Source organism: Tachypleus tridentatus, unplaced genomic scaffold (genome assembly GCF_004210375.1).
Source record: "Tachypleus tridentatus isolate NWPU-2018 unplaced genomic scaffold, ASM421037v1 Hic_cluster_1, whole genome shotgun sequence".
NCBI lineage: Eukaryota > Metazoa > Arthropoda > Merostomata > Xiphosura > Limulidae > Tachypleus > Tachypleus tridentatus.
The window spans coordinates 30,161,914-30,186,117 of NW_027467777.1; the positions used below are offsets into that span (position 1 = coordinate 30,161,914).

Sequence of the window (24,204 nt, forward strand, 5' to 3'; positions counted from 1 at the left end):
CAACTGTCTTATTCAATTTTGTTTTCATCCATCAATTTATACAACTGTCCTGTTCAACTTTGTTTTCATGTATCAGTTTAGACAACTGTCTTGTTCAATTTTGTTTTCATCCATCAGTTTATACAGCTGTCTTGTTCAATTTTGTTTTCATCCATCAGTTTATACAGCTGTCTTGTTCAATTTTGTTTTCATGTATCAGTTTATACAACTGTCTTGTTCAACTTTGTTTTCATGTATCAGTTTATACAACTGTCCTGTTCAATTTTGTTTTCATCCATCAATTTATACAACTGTCTTGTTCAACTTTGTTTTCATCCATCAATTTATACAACTGTCTTGTTCAATTTTATTTTCATGTATCAGTTTATACAACTGTCCTGTTCAACTTTGTTTTCATGTATCAGTTTATACAACTGTCCTGTTCAACTTTATTTTCATGTATCAGTTTAGACAACTGTCTTGTTCAATTTTGTTTTCATGTATCAGTTTATACAACTGTCCTGTTCAATTTTCTTTCATCCATCAATTTATACAACTGTCCTGTTCAACTTTGTTTTCATGTATCAGTTTATACAACTGTCTTGTTCAATTTTGTTTTCATCCATCAATTTATACAACTGTCCTGTTCAACTTTGTTTTCATGTATCAGTTTAGACAACTGTCTTGTTCAATTTTGTTTTCATCCATCAGTTTATACAGCTGTCTTGTTCAATTTTGTTTTCATGTATCAGTTTATACAACTGTCTTGTTCAACTTTGTTTTCATGTATCAGTTTATACAACTGTCCTGTTCAACTTTATTTTCATGTATCAGTTTAGACAACTGTCTTGTTCAATTTTGTTTTCATGTATCAGTTTATACAAATGTCTTGTTCAATTTTGTTTTCATCCATCAGTTTATACAGCTGTCTTGTTCAATTTTGTTTTCATGTATCAGTTTATACAACTGTCTTGTTCAACTTTGTTTTCATGTATCAGTTTATACAACTGTCGTGTTCAACTTTGTTTTCATGTATCAGTTTAGACAACTGTCTTGTTCAAATTTGTTTTCATGTATCAGTTTATACAACTGTCCTGTTCAACTTTGTTTTCATGTATCAGTTTAGACAACTGTCTTGTTCAATTTTGTTTTCATGTATCAGTTTATACAAATGTCTTGTTCAATTTTGTTTTCATCCATCAGTTTATACAGCTGTCTTGTTCAATTTTGTTTTCATGTATCAGTTTATACAACTGTCTTGTTCAATTTTGTTTTCATGTATCAGTTTATACAACTGTCTTGTTCAACTTTGTTTTCATGTATCAGTTTATACAACTGTCCTGTTCAACTTTGTTTTCATGTATCAGTTTAGACAACTGTCTTGTTCAAATTTGTTTTCATGTATCAGTTTATACAACTGTCCTGTTCAACTTTGTTTTCATGTATCAGTTTAGACAACTGTCTTGTTCAATTTTGTTTTCATCCATCAGTTTATACAGCTGTCTTGTTCAATTTTGTTTTCATCCATCAATTTATACAACTGTCTTGTTCAATTTTATTTTCATGTATCAGTTTATACAACTGTCCTGTTCAACTTTGTTTTCATGTATCAGTTTATACAACTGTCCTGTTCAACTTTATTTTCATGTATCAGCTTAGACAACTGTCTTGTTCAATTTTGTTTTCATGTATCAGTTTATACAAATGTCCTGTTCAACTTTGTTTTCATGTATCAGTTTATACAACTGTCCTGTTCAACTTTGTTTTCATGTATCAGTTTATACAACTGTCTTGTTCAATTTTGTTTTCATGTATCAGTTTAGACAACTGTCTTGTTCAATTTTGTTTTCATCTATCAATTTATACAACTGTCCTGTTCAACTTTGTTTTCATCTATCATTTTATACAACTGTCCTGTTCAACTTTGTTTTCATTCATTAATTTATACAACTGTCCTGTTCAACTTTGTTTTCATCCATCAATTTATACAACTGTCCTGTTCAACTTTGTTTTCATCCATCAATTTATACAACTGTCCTGTTCAACTTTGTTTTCATCCATCAATTTATACAACTGTCCTGTTCAACTTTGTTTTCATCCATCAATTTATACAACTGTCCTGTTCAACTTTGTTTTCATCCATCAATTTATACAACTGTCCTGTTCAATTTTCTTTCATCCATCAATTTATACAACTGTCCTGTTCAACTTTGTTTTCATGTATCAGTTTATACAACTGTCTTGTTCAATTTTGTTTTCATCCATCAATTTATACAACTGTCCTGTTCAACTTTATTTTCATGTATCAGTTTATACAACTGTCCTGTTCAACTTTGTTTTCATGTATCAGTTTATACAACTGTCCTGTTCAACTTTGTTTTCATGTATCAGTTTAGACAACTGTCTTGTTCAATTTTGTTTTCATCCATCAGTTTATACAGCTGTCTTGTTCAATTTTGTTTTCATGTATCAGTTTATGGAACTGTCTTGTTCAACTTTGTTTTCATGTATCAGTTTATACAACTGTCCTGTTCAACTTTGTTTTCATGTATCAGTTTAGACAACTGTCTTGTTCAATTTTGTTTTCATCCATCAGTTTATACAGCTGTCTTGTTCAATTTTGTTTTCATCCATCAGTTTATACAGCTGTCTTGTTCAATTTTGTTTTCATGTATCAGTTTATACAACTGTCCTGTTCAACTTTGTTTTCATGTATCAGTTTAGACAACTGTCTTGTTCAATTTTGTTTTCTTCCATCAGTTTATACAGCTGTCTTGTTCAATTTTGTTTTCATCCATCAGTTTATACAGCTGTCTTGTTCAATTTTGTTTTCATGTATCAGTTTATACAACTGTCTTGTTCAACTTTGTTTTCATGTATCAGTTTATACAACTGTCCTGTTCAATTTTGTTTTCATCCATCAATTTATACAACTGTCTTGTTCAGCTTTGTTTTCATCCATCAATTTATACAACTGTCTTGTTCAATTTTGTTTTCATGTATCAGTTTATACAACTGTCCTGTTCAACTTTGTTTTCATGTATCAGTTTATACAACTGTCCTGTTCAACTTTGTTTTCATGTATCAGTTTAGACAACTGTCTTGTTTAATTTTGTTTTCATGTATCAGTTTATACAACTGTCCTGTTCAACTTTGTTTTCATGTATCAGTTTATACAACTGTCCTGTTCAATTTTGTTTTCATCCATCAATTTATACAACTGTCTTGTTCAATTTTGTTTTCATCCATCAGTTTATACAACTGTCTTGTTCAACTTTGTTTTCATTCATTAATTTATATAACTGTCTTGTTCAATTTTGTTTTCATCCATCAGTTTATACAACTGTCTTGTTCAATTTTGTTTTCATGTATCAGTTTATACAACTGTCTTGTTCAATTTTGTTTTCATCCATCAGTTTATACAACTGTCTTGTTCAATTTTGTTTTCATGTATCAGTTTATACAACTGTCTTGTTCAATTTTGTTTTCATGTATCAGTTTATACAACTGTCCTGTTCAACTTTGTTTTCATCCATCAGTTTATACAACTGTCTTGTTCAACTTTGTTTTCATCCATCAGTTTATACAACTGTCTTGTTCAACTTTGTTTTCATTCATCAATTTATACAACTGTCCTGTTCAACTTTGTTTTCATGTATCAGTTTATACAACTGTCCTGTTCAACTTTGTTTTCATGTATCATTTTATACAACTGTCCTGTTCAACTTTGTTTTCATGTATCAGTTTATACAACTGTCCTGTTCAACTTTGTTTTCATGTATCATTTTATACAACTGTCTTGTTCAACTTTGTTTTCATCCATCACTTTATACAACTGTCCTGTTCAACTTTGTTTTCATTCATTAATTTATACAACTGTCTTGTTCAACTTTGTTTTCATGTATCAGTTTATACAACTGTCTTGTTCAACTTTGTTTTCATCTATTAATTGCTCAAATTGATAAATACTGCTTGAGTCTTTACTAAACATAGTAACAGTGTTAGTTGACCTGGCCCAACACCATAAGCACATAGTAATAGTGTTGGTTGACCTGATCTGACACCACAAGCACATTGTAACATTGTTAGTTGACCTGAACTGACACCACGAGCACATAGTAACATTGTTAGTTGACCTGAGCTGGGACCAGAAACTGATCAATAATTATAAGTTGCCTTGTATTTTTACACCATCAACTGATGTTTGTTTTTTTTTTAAATGAAGAATTGGAACAATACATAAATTTGTACCAGAATTTAGAGTATCAAGATGTTATACTTTGATGACTATGAAAACAGGTTTTAACAGAGCAAACTAGTTACAATACTGGCAAATGTAAGCTAAAAAACGAGTTATGTAACTCTAAAAGTGAATGTATTAGCTGGTTGATTTCATCATCTTGTGTTTTAAATGTTGTTTCAACTTCTGTATTTGTTTTCAGATACATTACATAATCTTCCATGTTTCTTTTCTAAACTTTATCTGATGTTACTTGTGTGGTATTGAGCTTACATGAAGCTTATTTCATGTGCCTATTGGGTTAAAATACGTATCCAATTACTCTACTATGGATTTTAAAAATACACAATTTGTAAAAAAAAATAATCTAAAGAGCATTTTCTTCTGAAACAATTGTTTTAAAATTTTGTTTTCTAATTGTATATTATCTGTTTTCTGAGCCTCTAACTGTATATTATCTGTTCTACTAATTGTATATTATCTGAACCTCTAGTTGTATATTATCTGTTCTACTTTCCATACTGTACATTGTATTTTATGTACAAACTGTACATTACCTATAAAAGTTAGGGTCTCACCAATATGACTAATGTGTTTCTGAATTTAACAATGTCATACATAAGTAAACAATGGTTGTCAGTGACAGCTTAAGTGTTTCATGTGAGTTTATCTTCCAAATTAATACCATTTCAGTGTTAAGAACAGATATTAATTTACTTATTTCCTTATCTTCATTTCAAGTTGATTTATTTTTTACAAAAAGAATTATTTTGAAACACCAGATTCCACATGATTAAAAGGTATTTCAGTTTATTCATATTTATAAACTTTTATCTTGCATTCAGTTATTTATTAATGTCTAGTTATATGATGCCTTTATATACATAGGTGCAATTCATTTATATTTGTGTATCCTTTATCTTTGCGTATATTTGTATTAAATTTTTAAATGTTTATATATTTGTGAGAGTTTATAATTTATGTACACATTTGGGGCCTCATTTGTATTTACTGCAGGTTGTTCCAAAATTGCTTGAGCTAACCCTGATTTTGTTGTAATCTGACTTTGTATATATTTTGGAGTGAAGAGACATGCCCTTGTCAACACAGATGCATACAAAACATAAGTACATAAACTATTAACGAGTATTAAGTTTTAACTATTATGTTGGTACAATGCAAAAGATTGTCCTTATCATAAAAATTAAGCTTCATTTAATCGTACATTAGAAGTTTCAAAAATAGTCTAATTCATCCACTAATTCTATTGTATTACGAATAATATGTTATATTATAGTAACTTAATTACAATACATTATGATATTTTCACTCAGAACCACACTATAACTAGTATTATCGCTACAATACTCTTACTAGAATAACATTACAAGTTAGTGTTGATGTTTTGACTTACCAGGCAAAACATAAGTACACGTTTGTAAGTTTGATTTAATCAACTGTTTTGTTTTTCTAAGTGAAAAGCTTAATAACAATCCTGATATTTTTTTAAAACCGAAAACCATTTACCCGCCAGCCTCAAAAAAACATAATGATGCCACCTGGTACTGATTAAGAGTACTAAATAGTCAACATCAATTCATTTTGCTGCTGAAAGAAACATTACAATGTTTCAACATTTTTGTATTTTATAAATAGTAGCGACGAGTAATTATTACACTTAGAAAAAAAACATTCAATAATATAATAATGGAAAAATTGCCTTGTCATGTACAGAACACAAAATATTATGGAACGTTAATTAAATTAATTATTTTAAATACTGTTGATATGCGTCATGAAGGAAACTGTATTAAAATATTAATAGGAAAATAATCCAGGGTTTCCATCATATAAACTTGTCATTCTCTGGGGCGAAAACATAAAATTATTTCTGACTAATCATCCTCCTGATGACTAAACGGTAGATCTGAGGGCTTACCACGCTAAAAATACCCGAGGTGGGCTGAACACACTTCGCCTATAGTGTACTTTTGCATTTAACAACAAACAAATGAACTAAACAATCAAATGCTGTATAATTAAAATTACACTTTATTTAAACACATCATCTTTTATGGCGTATTTTACGGTGTACTTATGCATTAGTGGCGTTTTATTTATTACGTAAATTTCAATAAGACTAACTAACTATAAACATGATGTAACGGACACAACATGAAAAAAAAATCCGCTTGTAACTTTTATTTTTATCATTAAAATAAGTGGAACATTGTTTAAGGTCTAAAAAAATAAACATAATAATAATAATCATAATGAAGCAATAATATAAAGTAATATCGAAATAGCATTCATTTTTGATTGGCTCACTACTGCTATCGTTCCCGGGAATCCGTGCGAGGCTTATGACGAAATCAAATTGCAGAGTTATGGAATTGTAAAGTCTGAAAGGAAAAAGACAATATCTGTCACGCACAGTTAAGAAAAGAAAACGTAATATTTGAATCAATATTTGCATGGCATAATTTCGAAAATTAGAGCTCTACTTAAAATTGACAGTTTTTAACTTATGTCATCATATAATTATATTTGCCGTTTTATGATTATGTTAAACAATCGCCGACAGTGTCAGTAACCGAGTAAAGTTGAAAGTTTGATGTTCTTGAACCTTAAGTTAAACCGTAATTCAACTAATTGATCGATTATTTTTCACGGTAAGAGAGGTACAGTATTACTGCTACTACCAATTTATTGTAATATGTCTTTATATAATTTCCATATTATTGTGTTTTTAATTTGCTTTTATGTTGCTATTACCGGTTGAATGTAAGTTATTTTACGTTTAGTAAACGAAGAGTTAATTACCTTGTTTTACAGATTTTAACCTGAGCTAGACAATTTTTTGATGGCCAGTTGAAAAATGAAAATTTCAATTCACAATTAAAATAAATTGTAACAAGAAGTTCACATGAACAAGGTTTGTAAATAAATATTTTTTTCAGTAAATTGTGTGTATTGTGTAATAATTATCCAATGCAAGTTTTGGTTAATAATGCAGAATTAAAATTGGTGATTAATTTTTATAAATTTCTTTACATTGAAATATTAAACCAACGTTTTTATATGTGTATTGACCAGCCTGGGTAGCTAACCTTTCACATCAGATTCAGTGACAAGTTCATCTGAACTTGAGTTCTACTGAAACTGAGTTACTGGGTTCAATAAGCATTGTTGAGAGATTTGGTTGCTAAATCTTACTAGTATATATAGTGAAAGTGTTGGTTATCTGATTCTGTAACTTAACTACTGAAACTAAGTGCTGTAGTTGATTTTTTGACACTTGATGCATATCAACTAAGTTTCAGTTATCTTGTGTCTTGAAAACAAGTTTTATGTACATACTTATTGTTCTACTGTAATCCATTTTCAGAAAATGTTTAGTTAACCATGAAAACAGACAATGCAGATCTTTTTAATAAATGTTGTACCATCAGGATAAAACTGTTTGCATGTAATTTGCAGCATAGTTATGTAGATTGTAAGAGCAATAGTCTTTGCATGTAACTTGCAGCATAGTTATGTAGATTGTAAGAGCAGTAGTCTTTGAGCACTAACATAAGAAAAAATCCCAGGTTGAAGTTCAGATTTCTTGTACGGTTGTTTTTCTAGTTGTTGTCCTACCCACTTATAATTGTGTGAGTTGAATAGATGGCTGATGAAACTGTGTGTGTATGTGGTAGGCTGGCTTGCTGTGTTGAAATGGCAAACAGCTTGAAAAGTCTGGTAGTGTAGTGTGTTAGCTCAAGGACAGGTCACTGGGGTTTGTCCCATGATGGTCAGGATGGAGAGTTAACTGCTTTGGACTTGAGCCCTCAGAATATTAATGTAAGCTGGACATCACAGGTTTGAGATCTGGTCATTCTGATGCATCATAATGTATTTTTGATAATTCAGTAGCTGACTGAAATGGAATTCAAATTCTTCATCTGCCAATTGCTCAGTATTTTCATGTATCTAATTCATGATCTGCCAACTGGCCAGTATTTTAAAGTATCTATTACATTTAGAGTTTCCCCATCCAATCCTCTATTGTTTCTTCAAGATGTATTAGGTCTCTAGAACATAGAATGTGTAATCTTTATAGTGGTGTATATAAAAATGTATTGTCTGTATTTACTGGTAAATGTATTGTCTCTATTTACTGGTAAATGTATTGGCTATATTTACTGGTATAGTTGGTATTGTGTCTGTATTTACTGGTAAATGTATTGTCTCTATTTACTGGTAAATGTATTGGCTATATTTACTGGTATAGTTGGTATTGTGTCTATATTTACTGGTAAATGTATTGTCTCTATTTACTGGTAAATGTATTGGCTATATTTACTGGTATAGTTGGTATTGTGTCTATATTTACTGGTAAATGTATTGTCTCTATTTACTGGTAAATGTATTGGCTATATTTACTGGTATAGTTGGTATTGTGTCTATATTTACTGGTATAGTTGGAATTGTGCCTATATTTACTGGTATAGTTGGTATTGTGTCTATATTTACTGGTATAGTTGGTATTGTGTCTATATTTACTGGTATAGTTGGAATTGTGCCTATATTTACTGGTATAGTTGGTATTGTGTCTATATTTACTGGTAAATGTATTGTCTCTATTTACTGGTAAATGTATTGGCTATATTTACTGGTAAATGTATTGGCTATATTTACTGGTATAGTTGGTATTGTGTCTATATTTACTGGTATAGTTGGAATTGTGCCTATATTTACTGGTATAGTTGGTATTGTGTCTATATTTACTGGTAAATGTATTGGCTATATTTACTGGTATAGTTGGTATTGTGTCTATATTTACTGGTATAGTTGGAATTGTGCCTATATTTACTGGTATAGTTGGTATTGTGTCTATATTTACTGGTAAATGTATTGTCTCTATTTACTGGTAAATGTATTGTCTATATTTACTGGTATAGTCGGAATTGTGCCTATATTTACTGGTATAGTTGGTATTTTTCTGCTAATTCATTTATTGCTGACACACTTTATAGCTCCAACGTCGAGAAGATGTTTGAAAATTAGAGCAGATAAGTTGGCCAATACGATTAAATCTCGCATTTCTGCATAATATCTGTAAGAAACATCAACCAAACAAACTTCACTGCTTGTTATTGGTTACTTTGCTATAACATACCATTCTTCTCAGATTGTTTTCATCAATGAATTCTGGGCAGAGCCGTTAAGTCATCATTTATAGTTGTGTTGAAATAGGTCAGCTGGGTGAAACAACTTGAACTACCACCATCTGTGTTAGGAGATGTCCAGTTTAACTTCTGTTATCAGACAAAAGGTTCACATTAGTCACTTTGATGTTCATTCTTCTCAGAGTTCTTATATTTTTGATCACTGGTTAATTTCACAGAACCAGCTTTGGGATAATAAACATTCACTATATTTCTGACTCTTATCCTTGACAAAATAATTTACAGTGTTTTGATTGTGTCTCTTCAGTCAGTCAACTTATAAAATTGTAGGTTTTTATAAGTTTTTACAAGTGTAAATTTTCATTCATTCCAGTCTAATGTGAAACATTCTTCCCAAGCAGTCTAACAAAGGACGACAATGTACTAGTTATCTTCTCAAATGATTTTGTATAATTATTACTCAAGTAATATAAACTGTCACACATTATGTGTTATATAATAAAATCAAATTTATATCTTGATATATATTATGAGCTCATTTTCATGTACGATAAATTCATTTTCTTGCAAACTTTAAGGTATTTGATATTAAGATATTTTTGATACATTTTTATCACTAATATATATAATTAATTATAATTAATTAACATTTTGTCTTTTATTTTCAATGCTTCTAGGATTTTTACTGCCCATTATGAAAGCAACACAATTTCCATGGAGGTGGTTCTTAGTGGTTTTAATATCTGTTGTTACTGCTGGAGTTTACTATGATGTCCAGGTGCACGGTTCTTTTCAGAGTAAGTAGAAATTAACTTTGTGTTCCAATTCTGAGAAAAGTGCTAATTACATTTGAAAACTGTTTATTCTAGTAATATATAGTAGCTATTTTGTCTGACAGGTTACAGCAGTAACATTTATATTTATTCAAATTACCAGTAAAAACCATTTTTCTGTGGTAAAAGGATAAACACCTCTGAATTCTTTGTACTGTGTTCTGTAGACTATGTGATAAACACTGCTGAATTCTTTGTACTGTGTTCTGTAGACTATGTGATAAACACTGCTGAATTCTTTGTACTGTGTTCTGTAGACTATGTGATAAACACTGCTGAATTCTTTGTACTGTGTTCTGTAAACTATGTGATAAACACTGCTGAATTCGTTGTACTGTGTTCTGTAGACTATGTGATAAACACTGCTGAATTCTTTGTACTGTGTTTTGTAGACTATGTGATAAACACTGCTGAATTCTTTGTACTGTGTTCTGTAGACTCTGTGATAAACACTGCTGAATTCTTTGTACTGTGTTTTGTAGACTATGTGATAAACACTGCTGAATTCTTTGTACTGTGTTTTGTAGACTGTGATAAACACTGCTGAATTCGTTGTACTGTGTTCTGTAGACTGTGATAAACACTGCTGAATTCGTTGTACTGTGTTTTGTAGACTATATGATAAACACTGCTGTATTCTTTGTACTGTGTTCTGTAGACTGTATGATAAACACTGCTGAATTCTTTGTACTGTGTTTTGTACACTATGTGATAAACACTGCTAAATTCTTTGTACTGTGTTTTGTACACTATGTGATAAACACTGCTAAATTCTTTGTACTGTGTTTTGTACACTATGTGATAAACACTGCTAAATTCTTTGTACTGTGTTTTGTAGACTGTATGATAAACACTGCTGAATTCTTTGTACTGTGTTTTGTACACTATATGATAAACACTGCTGAATTCGTTGTACTGTGTTTTGTAGACTATATGATAAACACTGCTGTATTCTTTGTACTGTGTTCTGTAGACTGTATGATAAACACTGCTGAATTCGTTGTACTGTTTTCTGTAGACTATATCCAAAAATGAGTTTATTAAATATTCATTGTGAGGGAAGGGAACTTACCTTTTACTGTAGGGAATGAAAGTCACTGTTTGTGAATCGTAGGTTCTCCTTCTTTTGTGTAGTGTGTCCTTGCTATCCAAAGCATAGTTACTTTGTTCAATTGTTTTTCATTAGATGTTATTGTTATTTCATAAATTGTTTTGACTATTTTCTAGAGTCTCAGACTGGAAAGTTTTTGAAGGATGCTGGTGTCCTGACAGTTTGCCAACAGGCTTGGAGGAGTACATCAGTTTATTTAAGAAAGGCATATAGGTGAATAATTTATTTATCACCAGTTAGTTCTTTTGTGAAGTTTCTGCTGTAGGTTTGATCTGTTTTGTTGTGAGTTCTATTTGTTATCATTTTGTTCTCATTAACTATTATGACAGTTTACTAAGTAAATTATTATCACTGATTACACTATGTAACAAAATTTTTACTTGTTCCTGGGCAGAAAGTGTTATTTCCCAATTGCTTATGCCTAATGTAAATGGAAAAGACCTATTTTTATCTTCAAACTTTGCTTTTGTGACCTGGGTAATGGAATTTTTCAAATTTACACATTTTCCCAAACATTCCAGGTAGATTCAGTGCTGAGTATGTGATAGAGAATTTTCTCAAACTTACAAAAATTTTCTCAAACTTACAAGAATTTTCAAGAACTTTCTAGAATGTTGTAGAACTTTCCATAGTAATATATACACTGTTGGCCAAAATCTTTAGGCCAATAAACATAAAAAATATACATTTTGCATTGTTCGATTCAACCACTTATTTGAGTAGAGCTTCCATAGAACAATGAAGCTTCTGGTTATACAGGGGTGTCAAACAGCAGCAGGCTACATTGGCATGTCGGAAAGAGCATCCTTATTGACTGAAGGCCTTCTTGTGTGGAAATGACTAGATCTTTCAGCAGGACAACAATGCAATCCACAATGCCCGCAGGACAAAGGACTTTTTCATGACGAATAACGTGTTTCTTTTGGACCATCCAGCGTGTTCGCCCAAACTGAACCGCATTGAAAATATTTGGGGGTGAATGGCAATGGAAGTCTATAGAAATGGATGTCAATTACAAACAGTGCATGATCTTTGGGAAGCCATCTTCACCACTTGGAATAACATTTCACTCAGCCTTCTGCAAACGCTTATGTCGACCATGCCAAAGCAAATGTTTGCAGTTATTCGCAATGACGACTGTGCAACTCACTATTGAGACCTCTTGGTGGGCGTTTTCTACCATGTTTAGGATTTCTTTTTGGTATGGTCTTAACCAGCTAGTATTTAGGCTAATTTCATAGTGTTCACATTTTCCACAAATACTAGAAAAGTTTTTTGTTTTTTTTCCCTTTTCTTACTTTCATCTTTTGAAGCTCTACACAAATAAGTAGTTGAGTCTAACAATCTAAATGTATATTTTTTCTTTATGTTCATTGGCCTTAAGATTTTGGCCAGCAGTGTTTATCCAGGGGCTCATAACTCATCACTTCAATTTAGTTCTAGCTGCCTAAGTTAACAAATAGACCTATCTGATTTTATCAGAGGTGGCATCAAGAAACTGCAAGCATTCTCCAGATGCATTCTGCTATCTATGTGGCCAATTTATCAAGATAAGAACAAAAACATACTCTGTGACAGCATATGCTAAACTGTGCAAAGCCTTCAAGGCATATTTCGGCATGCCTGTCGGAGATGAAGACAAACCCTGGGCACCTCATTTTACCTGTGAGCACTGCAAAAAAACTGTAGAAGGTAAGACGGACAATTTTTGCTTGCTTGAATAGTAGGATTTTATATTATACAAACTTAAGATATTTTAAAATTTTAATACCTTTTAATTTTTTAAATTTTCAATAGTATAGAAAAATATCACAAAATGTTTTACAAGAACCTCTTGCACAATAGTTGTGGATGAAATAAATTTTTTACGTAGAGGAGTGAACAACGTTTCGACCCTGTTTGGTCATCGTCAGGTTCACAAAGGCTTTTCTCTACAAGTGGGTTTGCATCACAGAAATAAATTTATTCTTCATAATAACAATTTTATTTTGCTCTTTTGCAGGATGGTACAGAGGGTAAAAGAGAGCCATGAAGTTCGCTATTCCAAGAATTTGGCACAAACCCACTGACCACTCAAGTGATTACTACTTCTGCATGGTGGACCCTTTCAAATGTTGGGCTAGCAAAAATGCATTTGCTATCATGTATTTGGACCTTCCATCATCCATTGCCCTAGTGCCACACTGCCCTGAGCTCCCTATAACCACTCAGCCAGAGAGAAAGCTACCATCCTCAGAAGAGAGCAGCAAATCAGAATATGAGGTATATGTTGAAGATCCAGATTACAATTTCATTCCTGATTGGTCTCCAAGGAGGCTCTACTATGTTTCCTTGTTATCTTTGCCTTTGGAACAGCAGGGACATCGCAGCACACTACAACAGGAAGCACTGGTCACAACAGACCGGATTCTCTGTAGGGAGGCACAGTGTTAAGTGTGAGCCACTAGTGGACCTCCAGAAGGTGTTGTTCCCACCGTTGCATATAAAATTGGGTATTATGAAGCAATTTGTCACAGCTCTTGATAAAGAGTCTGCAGCCTTTAAATACCTTCAAGACTTCTCTAAGCTGTCTGAAGCAAAGGTCAAAGTTGGTGTCTTTATTGGACCACAAATAAAGAGGATCCTTGAGTGCACAGGATTTCCCAAGAAGCTCAGTAGGAAAGAAAAAAAAACAAAGCTTGGGGCACCTTTGTCACAGTGATTTGGGGCTTCTTGGGCTATCACAAGGTCAAAAATTATGGGGAATTGATTGAAGCTCTGGTGGAGAACTACGGCAAAATGGGCTGCAAGTTGTCCCTGAAAGTCCATATCCTCGACACTCATCTTGATAAATTCAAGGAGAACATGGGAGCATACTCAGAGGAGCAAGGTGAGCACCAAGATATACTGGACTTTGAACACTGCTACGAAGGAGCATATAACGAAAACATGATGGGAGACTATATTTGGGGGTTGATACGTGAAAGTGATTACATTACAGTCACAAATCTCGAGAAACTACTCACTTCTAAACTTTTCTGTATAACTTTAGTATAAATACATGTAAATCTTGATTCATATGTTGTTTTATTCAGACCTTATGTAAATGAAAATGTGCAAATTTGTCTGTTTTTACACAGAAAATAGATTACTTTCTAAATTTTATTATCCAGGCCACAAAAGTAAAGTTTGAAGGGAATAATGGCCATTTTCTGTACTTTTACAACACAAGCAATTAAGAAATAACACTTACTATCCAGAAACAAAATTTGTGTAACATTGTGTTATAGATGCAGTTGTATTGTTTGTAGAATCTTGAAACACAACTGTATATAAACCATACAATGAATATAAAGGAGTGTATCTAAATAACATGTTATCATTCTTGTAGCCTTGCATTGATTCTAATCACATGCAAATTTACTGTTTCATGTAAAACATGATTGCTTACTAAAAATATTTTGCTCAAATTAGTTTGAAATTAAATCTCATAACAACTGAATATTTTTTGGTTGCTTAGAGACCAGCTTGAAGATAAACTTTTACAGAAATAAACTCAGCCACTTGGCTATTGTAAGGTCTGAGTTTCAGTTTCTGATAAAACAAACTCAGCCACCTGGTTACAGTGAGGTCTGAGTTTCAGTGTCTGTTAAAACAAATTCAGCCACCTGGCTACAGTGAGGTCTGAGTTTCAGTGTCTGGTAAAACAAACTCAGCCACCTGGTTACAGTGAAGTCTGAGTGTCAGTTTCTGGTAAAACAAACTCAGCCACCTGGTTACAGTGAGGTCTGGGTGTCAGTTTCTGGTAAAACAAACTCAGCCACTTGGCTACAGTAAGGTATGAGTTTCAGTGTCTGGTAAAACAAACTCAGCCACCTGGCTACAGTGAGGTCTGAGTTTCAGTGTCTGGTAAAACAAACTCAGCCACCTGGTTACAGTGAGGTCTGAGTTTCAGTGTCTGGTAAAACAAACTCAGCCACCTGGTTACAGTGAGGTCTGAGTTTCAGTGCCTGGTAAAACAAACTCAGCCACCTGGCTACAGTGAGGTCTGAGTTTCAGTGCCTGGTAAAACAAACTCAGCCACCTGGCTACAGTGAGGTCTGAGTTTCAGTGCCTGGTAAAACAAACTCAGCCATCTGGTTACAGTGAGGTCTGAGTTTCAGTGTCTGGTAAAACAAACTCAGCCACCTGGTTACAGTGAGGTCTTAGTTTCAGTGCCTGGTAAAACAAACTCAGCCACCTGGTTACAGTGAGGTCTTAGTTTCAGTGCCTGGTAAAACAAACTCAGCCACCTGGTTACAGTGAGATCTGAGTTTCAGTGTCTGGTAAAACAAACTCAGCCACCTGGTTACAGTGAGATCTGAGTTTCAGTGTCTGGTAAAACAAACTCAGCCACCTGGTTACAGTAAGGTCTGAGTTTCAGTTTCTGATAAAACAAACTCAGCCATCTGGTTACAGTGAGGTCTGAGTTTCAGTGTCTGGTAAAACAAACTCAGCCACCTGGTTACAGTGAGATCTGAGTTTCAGTGTCTGGTAAAACAAACTCAGCCACCTGGTTACAGTGAGGTCTGAGTTTCAGTGTCTGGTAAAACAAACTCAGCCACCTGGTTACAGTGAGGTCTGAGTTTCAGTGTCTGGTAAAACAAACTCAGCCACCTGGTTACAGTGAGGTCTGAGTTTCAGTGTCTGGTAAAACAAACTCAGCCACCTGGTTACAGTGAAGTCTGAGTTTCAGTTTCTGGTAAAACAAACTCAGCCACCTGGTTACAGTGAAGTCTGAGTTTCAGTGTCTGTTAAAACAAACTCAGCCACCTGGTTACAGTGAGGTCTGAGTTTCAGTTTCTGATAAAACAAACTCAGCCACCTGGTTACAGTGAGGTCTGAGTTTCAGTGTCTGGTAAAACAAACTCAGCCACCTGGTTACAGTGAGGTCTGAGTTTCAGTTTCTGATAAAACAAACTCAGCCACCTGGTTACAGTGAGGTCTGAGTTTCAGTGTCTGGTAAAACAAACTCAGCTACCTGGTTACAGTGAGGTCTGAGTTTCAGTGTCTGGTAAAACAAACTCAGCCACCTGGTTACAGTGAGGTCTTAGTTTCAGTGTCTGGTAAAACAAACTCAGCCACCTGGTTACAGTGAGGTCTGAGTTTCAGTGTCTGGTAAAACAAACTCAGCCATCTGGTTACAGTGAGGTCTGAGTTTCAGTGTCTGGTAAAACAAACTCAGCCACCTGGTTACAGTGAGGTCTGAGTTTCAGTGTCTGGTAAAACAAACTCAGCCACTTGGTTACAGTAAGGTCTGAGTTTCAGTGCCTGGTAAAACAAACTCAGCCATCTGGTTACAGTGAGGTCTTAGTTTCAGTGTCTGGTAAAACAAACTCAGCCATCTGGTTACAGTGAGGTCTTAGTTTCAATGTTTGGTAAAACCAGTTCTTTTACTCAGCTACAGTTAGGTTTTTAAAAAAAGACAGCTGAGTTTATCAGTATTTATGCTCAGATAAATCTTTTATTTAGTTTTGTTTGTTTCTTTCAGATGGGTTCAAAGTAATGCACCCATGTATTCCAGAAAGGTTTCTTCTTTTGTGAACTACTACCTGGAGATATTTTGGAGAAAGCTTTTTGCCCTCTGTGTGTACCTGTGGGTCAGTACTCAAGGTGTACGAGACTGGCTAAATGTGAAAATTCCACCTTTACTTGAATCGGTAGGTTTGTTATTGTTATAAAAGCAAAAGTAATAATTTATAAATGCAAATAATGAAGATCGTAAGACGTGAAACATTTTTCTAGGATGTGATTCTAACAATAACAATCATTAGATGATGCACTGTGAATATTTACAATAATAGACTATCGGGCCATATTTCTTGAGTTAATAAGAAACTGTATCAGACCATGTTCAAAGATGTTTGTGGTCTCAGTGTATATTTCTTACTTAATCTCACGACGTTTGTGTTACCCACATGTTGAATTAATAATTTTGAATATTTTATGTATCTGATCATGTTATAGTGTTATATCAGGTATGGGGTTAAACAGGGTGTAATATTGTAACAGACTGGTATTCAACCCTGTGTGTGGTGGTGCATCAGACTAGGGTTAACTCAGTGTGCTCTTGTATAAGACTAATTATGGTGATGTGTTATTGGGCTGATGATCAGAGTGGTGTGATCTTGGTTCAAGTGGGTTAATAGTTTAAATCAGGTAAGTACTAGTTTGAAATATTATATTGGTTATAAACCAGGAAACAGTTTAGTGATTTATATTTAATGAAAATGGAATAGGGCTATTCTACATGTGCCTCTTTCTTACAGAATTTAACTTTAACATACAGGTAAAGGGTTATTAAAACAATTATTAAACCTTTTTCCATTTAATATTTGTGTAAATGTAAAACCTACACTTTCCTACATCCTGAAATAAAATCTCCAGTTAATAAATATATGTAAATACATAATGTATTTCTTCCAGGTGGTCTATGAGTGATGAGATATATATTTCAGGCTGTGGTATAAAGCTGAAAATGGTAAACCTCAGTTTCAAGCTGTGGTATAAAGCTGAAACTTATCCAGATAAATAATCCTGTTTCGTTATAAGCAGCTGCTGTGTAGGTGACAGGTTTTGACTGTTGTCTATTAGTAGTTCTACATTAAGGATGGCTGCTTATCAGGTTGCACAAGGTCCTGTTTAATTTGAAAAGACCAAATTGTACTCTTTTCAGTTGAACAGTAAACTTCCAGTTTACCTGGAGCAGGCCCTAGCCGTGGTGTTGGAGATGTTAATAGCACTTCAGATGTGTTTGTCATGGCTTGGAAGCCACTTGCTGTATTACACCTCAATCATTGGGACGTGGTTACAGGAATATGTTTTCACGTAAGTAGCTTATTCTTTTAGATAACGGGAACTTTCATGAGGTTTTAATTTTCTTTATCATTTACAAATTAATAATTGATATAAGCACTCTGAATTTTAATTTTATAAGCTACCTTTTGGAGTTATTGTTTTTACATAATTTATGGAAATATAAATATGTTTTTGTGTTTAATTTTTTATTCTGAAGATTAAGTTTTTTGACTCATTTTTAAATTAAAAGTTTTCTAGATTTCAATTTTGATTTTTTGACACGTGTTTGTTGTTTTCTTAGTAATTAACTCACCATTTTGATTTTTAGAGTTAGATATATTTTTATAACATTAAGGAAGGTACAAAGAGGGGTAATTTTCAAGTTTAATAAATCATAATTTAACCAACTTATGATTATTTTATAAGTTTTTTGGTATCACGAATAATTTTATAGTACTGCCTGTTACAGGTAAGACCAATAAGTGTTAAATGGATGTTATTTTAACTATTTACAGGGGCAGTCTTTCCATAGAGAACCTACAGAAACATGCTGTTGATACCGGAGTGACAATACAGAAGTATTTGGTTTCGGTGTACCATTGGACAGCTCGTCAACTTTCTGACTTGGCATCAACTGGTAAATGAGTTGTGGTGTTCTCGTCATGTGGTTTACTGAATGTGATTTTATGTAAACATTCCCTGTATATGATTTTAACAATGAGTTTATTACTGACTTTATGAAAAGTAAGATAATTGGGCATTTCATTAGTGGCACTGTTCCATGGCTTTAACCTTATAGAAAGTTCAGTAATTTCATATTTCTATTGTTGGCTGTCTTGTGTCATATTCCAATAAAACAGTTGAACTATGTGTCTTTGTAGTTCTCTAGTAGGCCATAAATATAGATCCCTTTCCAGAATGACCAGTCACCTGAAGACAACCAGCTTCTGACCTCGTCTTCAGTAAACCTTCAGTTAAATGTTGGAATGTCTATTGGAACATTTCTAAATACATTTCAAAGACACTAAATAGAGCCAATCACTTCACTTACCAACAAGTTGTATCATGATATCCTGGTTGTCAAAAGTCCTTTGGGACTTTTGAAATCAAAATGTTCATTTTATCACTATCACACTTAATAAATCTGTCTACCATGAGATTTGTCACACAGTCTAGAAATTCAAGAATCTCACATTGTTTTTATTAGCTCATTTATATTTTTTATAACTTAGGGACAGCACTGACATTTTTATAAAAGAAAATTTTCCATAAATTTACAACTAGCTTGAATTCACTCTGAGATTTAGAAATTAAGATAAAAATAAATAGTTTTTGAAATTTTTATCTTATTGGAATTTTTAAATACAAATTTCTTATTTTAATTTAACATGATGTCAGTGATATGGAAAGGTCCTACAGTTCAAAACAGTTACACATTTGTTCTTATCTGTGTAATATACATAACGCTGTGTAATAACAATGTAAACACAGCAGAAGGTTCTTGACAATTATATTGTTTTAGAAGTAACATCACTTTGTTTGGTACAAATAAATGATTGTAGTTAAAATTATGAACATATCAATATCCTGTAGTTGTTTATTACATTTTTAGGTCACTTATCTTTTTGTGATGATGTGTTGCATATTTTGATATTTCAAATACTACTCCAAACAGAACTGGATTTAACTATTTAGAAACAATATGAATAACAACCTGACTTTAACTTTTTTCGGTGTTACAAAGTAGTGCATGATAAATTTGTATAGGTAAAACGTTTCTATAAAACTAAAATATCATTTATTAAATAATGTATAGGTGTTAAATTTAGAGTAAGAGGAAATTACAAAAACCTTTAATGGTCAGCTTGCCTTTCTGGACAGCTTAGTACGAAAATTGTTATTCATTGTTTATATATTCGACAAATTAACAATTAAAACATACTGAAATACTTAAAAATGGAAAGTATGGGTCAGAGTGAAGACAGACACTTTATTTGGTAATAGGGAAGTGTCCGGTAGAGTGAAAACAGACAAGGTTTATGTAGACATCCTAGACAAATCTGTAGTTTCTGACTACGTCATGCTATCCTAATATTTTTCTAACATAATATGAAGTGTAAAACGTACTGCAGTACTTTCCTCATGTTGGAGTTCATAAATCAGTTAATTTTTCCTTGTTAATTAATATTAACTTCCGATAAAAACTACCTACAGTCAGAAAGAAAAGTTACCGACAATAACTAACACTAATTAAGTATACTTTTTTATGATCTCGCTTGTAGAGTTTAGAATGCATTGTTTCACAATTTGAATACCCTTCCTGTTAACGATATTTTCGTCTGTGATCCCAGTAATATTTCACGAGGCTCGGCCATCTTGGGAAATTTTCGATAGTCCTAAATCCACATATCAAGTTAACAGTACCAAATAAATATTCTTTATAATAAAAATAGAATTATGTAAAAAGAAAAGAAGTAATAAACATTAGATATATTAACCATTCTAACAAATATTATTAATGAAAGTAACAAACTCAGAATAATAGAGTACACATTGCTTTCAGAACCCACAAACATTAGCTGAACATTTCCCGCTCTTATTTACTTAGTACGTGATGATGGAAAATGACGTAAAGGTTCGAATGTATTGGTACGCAAGTTTGAAGCCCTTTAGCAGTGGATCCAATGTAACCTAAAAATAAATACCGGGATTCATACTCAACTTTTTAAGTATCGAATATAAGTATTCTGTTTTCAACTTTGAAAAATAGTTTCAGTCGACATTGATGTTAAAAGATACTTACATCTTATATCAAGTTAAGCCTAAGTTCGAGGACAAAAGATACATCTTAAATCAAGTTAAGCCTGAGTTCGAGGACATAGCCAACGAAGGTATTTTCCATATTTAATTAAAATACTTATCTGTTTGTATGTTTCGGTGCTTTTTTTTTTTAATTCGCGGAGTTATACTCAAAGACAACTTGCGCTAACCGTCCCTAATTTAGAAGTAATAGGCTAGAAGAAAGGCAACTAATTAACATCACCATACGTCAACTATTGGGCTACTCTTTATGAACGAACAAGGAAATAGATCGCACATTATAACTCACCCAAGGCTAAAAGTGATGCATGTTCACTGACGAGATTCGAATTCGTGACCCATATGTTGCGAGTAAAGTGTCCTAATACGCACGCCATGTCAGTTGTCGATGCGCACGAAAAATATTTTAATATAATGTATTTTGAATTTGTATTTTTTTAAACCGCATAGCCAAGCGTGTTAAGACGTGCAACTCATAATCTGAGGGTCGCGGGTTCGCATCCCCGTCGCGCCAAACATGCTCGCCCTTTCAGCCGTGGGGGCGAGATAATGTGACGGTCAATCCCACTATTCGTTGGTAAAAGAGTAGCTCAAGAGTTGGCGGCGGGTGGTGATGACTAGCTGCCTTCCCTCTAGTCTTACACTGCTAAATTAGGGACAGATAGCCCTCGCGTAGCTTTGTGCGAAATTCAAAAACAAACAAATTTAAACCGCTTTTGGAAAAATTATTTTACCATTTTTAGGTAAACATTATATTTGTTTGTTTTCTGAATTTCGTGTAAATCTACATTAGTGTAGTCTGCGCTAGTCGTCCCTAATTAAGCAGTGTAAGACTAAAGGGAAGACAGCTAGTTATCACCACCCACCGCCAATTCTTTGGCTTCTCTTTTACCAACGAACAGTGGAATTGACTGTAACATTATAACGCCCCCTCACCTGAAATGGCGAGCATGTTTGACGTGACCGGGATTCGAACGCGCGACCCTCAGATTACGAGTCGAGCGCCTTAACCCATCTAACCATGCCGGGCCTAAACATTATATTAACACTAACTACTTTTGTTCTGCGCATGTTCACTCGTTTGTTGATATAATACTGTCGTAGATGTTGGGAAATTTATATGCAAAAACGGCTCGTTTGGGTTGAGAAAATATTTTACATTGTGAACCTGACGATGACAGAAGAAGGTCGAAACGTTGTTCGCTCTTCTATGTAAAATATTTTCTCAACCCAAACGAGCCGCTTTTGCATATAAATTTCCCAACAAGTGGGTTTCTCGACATCACTGTCATAGATGTTGGTTTGTTTGAAAGTGGGCACGGCATGGCCAAGCGCGTTAAGGCGTGCGACTCGTAATCTGAGGGTCGCGGGTTCGCATCCGCGTCGCGCCTAACATGCTCACCCTCCCAGCCGTGGGGGCGTTATACTGTAACTGTCAATTCCACTCTTCGTTGGTAAAAGAGTAGCCCAAGAGTTGGCGGCGGGTGGTGATGACTAGCTGCCTTCCCTCTGGTCTTACACTGCTAAATTAGGGACGGCTAGCACAGATAGCCCTAGAGTAGCTTTGCGCGAAATTCCAAAAAACAAACAAACAAATTGTTTGAAAGAGTTTAATTTGAATTATTTACCTAGTTTCGAACAGAAGAGATTATATATTGTTATTAGCATCGTCTGTACGTTAACAGACTTCGACGTTTTTTTTCTGAAGATACATTCGTATCCAAGTGATTGTGTTGGACTCATCGATTAGATAATTTTCTGGTGTTATCCCTGTGAGTACGTCAACGATAATGAAGAGACAAAGATCATTGTTAACGCCCACTCAAAGTCATGCGGAGGTAGGCGTCTCCACAGGTGAAGAAATTTGGTAATGATCATTAGTAGGTGGAAGAACAAGGAACAATTAACACTAAAAATCGTTTTACTTCTGAAAGGTTAGTAGAATATATTCACCATTCAGAACCTTAATAATATTATATTTATTAAAATAAAATTAAAGACAAATGGTAAAATTTAAAATAGGGTATAAACTGGCGGAGGATAATGGAATGAAGGTATGTTTAGTTGCGAGTTTCAATTTATTTTTTTGTAACCAGATTAAATTCATCTTAGAATATTATGATTTTCACCAATGAGGCTTTTAGAATTATCCTTTGTTTTGCTTAGACTGATTTGTTGACGTTTAACGTTTTAATAATTACGAACTAAAGTTATTGAACAAAACAGGGTATTCAAAAAACAAAGAAAATTTATTCGGTTAGGACTAATATTGTGAAAACTTTAAATATCTTGGAATGAGTACTTCGTTCTGTTTATCTTTAGCTGTGGTATAATGGCTCTGAGTTTTTCAATCACAATTTTTAGTTTGTAGCTCCGTCATCTCTTGGAAGATTTGAGATCTAATTTTAATTTTGGACTCAGAGGCTCAAACTCTTTTGATTGATGTATTTGACCACGCCCTAGTTCTCATACATCAAGTTACTCTAATCTTGCCTCAAAGAATTTCAAGTGCAGTAGATTTTGAGGAATCTCTTATTAATACAAATAATTTATTCTTTGTTCAAACTGGGTTAGTTATTAGTATAAATAAAGACATATTTAAATTACTCTGTGATGTAAACTTCAGAAGATATCACTCACGCTTAATATTTGTATTTGTATTTTAAACAGAGAAACCCCGAGTAATTTCTGAAGTTGGTTCAAAAATCAAATACACTTTATTCGAAAGGCTTGAGGCCTGGCATGGACAAGCGTGTTAAGGCGTGCAACTCGTAATCTGAGGGTCGCGGGTTCGCATCTCGGTCGCGCCAAACGTGCTCACCCTTTCAGCCGTGAGGGCGTTATAATGTGACGGTCAATCCCACTATTCGTTGGTAAAAGAGTAGTCCAAGAGTTGGCGGTGGGTGGTGATGACTAGCTGCCATCCCTCTAGTCTTACACTACTAAATTAGGGACGGCTAGCACAGATAGCCCTCGAGTAGCTTTGTGCGAAATTCCAAAACAAACAAACAAACAAAATCGAAAGGCTTGTGTCTCTGCAGTACATAGAATGCATACACAGCCCATTGTGATAACACTACGTAACAAAATGTTTACTTTTTCTTGTTCCTGGGCAGAAAGTGTTATTTCCCAATTGTTTACGTCTAAAGTAAATGGAAAACACTTATATTTCTCTTCAAACTTTGCTTTTGTGACCTAGAAGCGTATAACGAAAACGTGATAAAAGACAACATG

At 33.6% G+C, this 24,204-nt stretch overlaps 3 protein-coding genes across 8 annotated transcripts in view; 2 read left to right on the forward strand and 1 right to left on the reverse strand.

The window, feature by feature from the left end:
- LOC143241743 (structural maintenance of chromosomes protein 6-like) overlaps positions 1-5,765 on the reverse strand; it is an 86,265-nt gene extending 80,500 nt beyond the window's left edge. The window contains exon 1 of the mRNA XM_076484968.1: positions 5,747-5,765. The gene's annotated coding sequence lies outside the window, so the exon portion shown is untranslated. The remainder of the gene's footprint in view (positions 1-5,746) is intronic.
- Positions 5,766-6,455: 690 nt separating this feature from the next.
- Positions 6,456-19,020, forward strand: LOC143241629 (transmembrane protein 214-A-like). 6 transcript variants are annotated; one of them, XM_076484808.1, is made up of 7 exons: positions 6,575-6,900; positions 7,055-7,154; positions 10,068-10,187; positions 11,451-11,547; positions 16,844-17,012; positions 18,029-18,180; positions 18,666-19,020. In XM_076484808.1, the coding sequence occupies exons 3-7, from the start codon at positions 10,085-10,087 to the stop codon at positions 18,793-18,795; spliced, it is 651 nt and encodes a 216-aa protein (XP_076340923.1). In that variant the 5' UTR covers positions 6,575-6,900; positions 7,055-7,154; positions 10,068-10,084; the 3' UTR covers positions 18,796-19,020. The 6 variants fall into 6 exon arrangements, with proteins under 6 accessions (XP_076340925.1, XP_076340923.1, XP_076340922.1 ...); XM_076484807.1 differs by having other exon boundaries at positions 6,575-6,891; XM_076484809.1 differs by having other exon boundaries at positions 6,632-6,670.
- On the forward strand, positions 11,554-16,837 carry LOC143241630 (uncharacterized). Its single transcript, XM_076484811.1, has 2 exons — positions 11,554-13,026; positions 13,337-16,837. Exon 2 carries the CDS (start codon positions 13,363-13,365, stop codon positions 13,765-13,767), a length of 405 nt encoding a protein of 134 aa, XP_076340926.1. The 5' UTR covers positions 11,554-13,026; positions 13,337-13,362; the 3' UTR covers positions 13,768-16,837.
- Positions 19,021-24,204: the final 5,184 nt, after the last annotated feature.

What these genes read in the sequence shown, in the direction of transcription:
- LOC143241630 (XM_076484811.1), top strand. Translation starts at nt 13,363, where the DNA reads ATGAAGTTCGCTATTCCAAGAATTTGGCACAAACCCACTGACCACTCA.
- LOC143241629 (XM_076484810.1), top strand. Translation starts at nt 10,085, where the DNA reads ATGAAAGCAACACAATTTCCATGGAGGTGGTTCTTAGTGGTTTTAATA. An exon ending in TATTTAAGAAAGGCATATAG is followed by an intron (nt 11,548 to 16,843) that starts GTGAATAATTTA and finishes TGTTTCTTTCAG; the next exon opens with ATGGGTTCAAAGTAATGCAC. An exon ending in TTCCACCTTTACTTGAATCG is followed by an intron (nt 17,013 to 18,028) that starts GTAGGTTTGTTA and finishes TACTCTTTTCAG; the next exon opens with TTGAACAGTAAACTTCCAGT.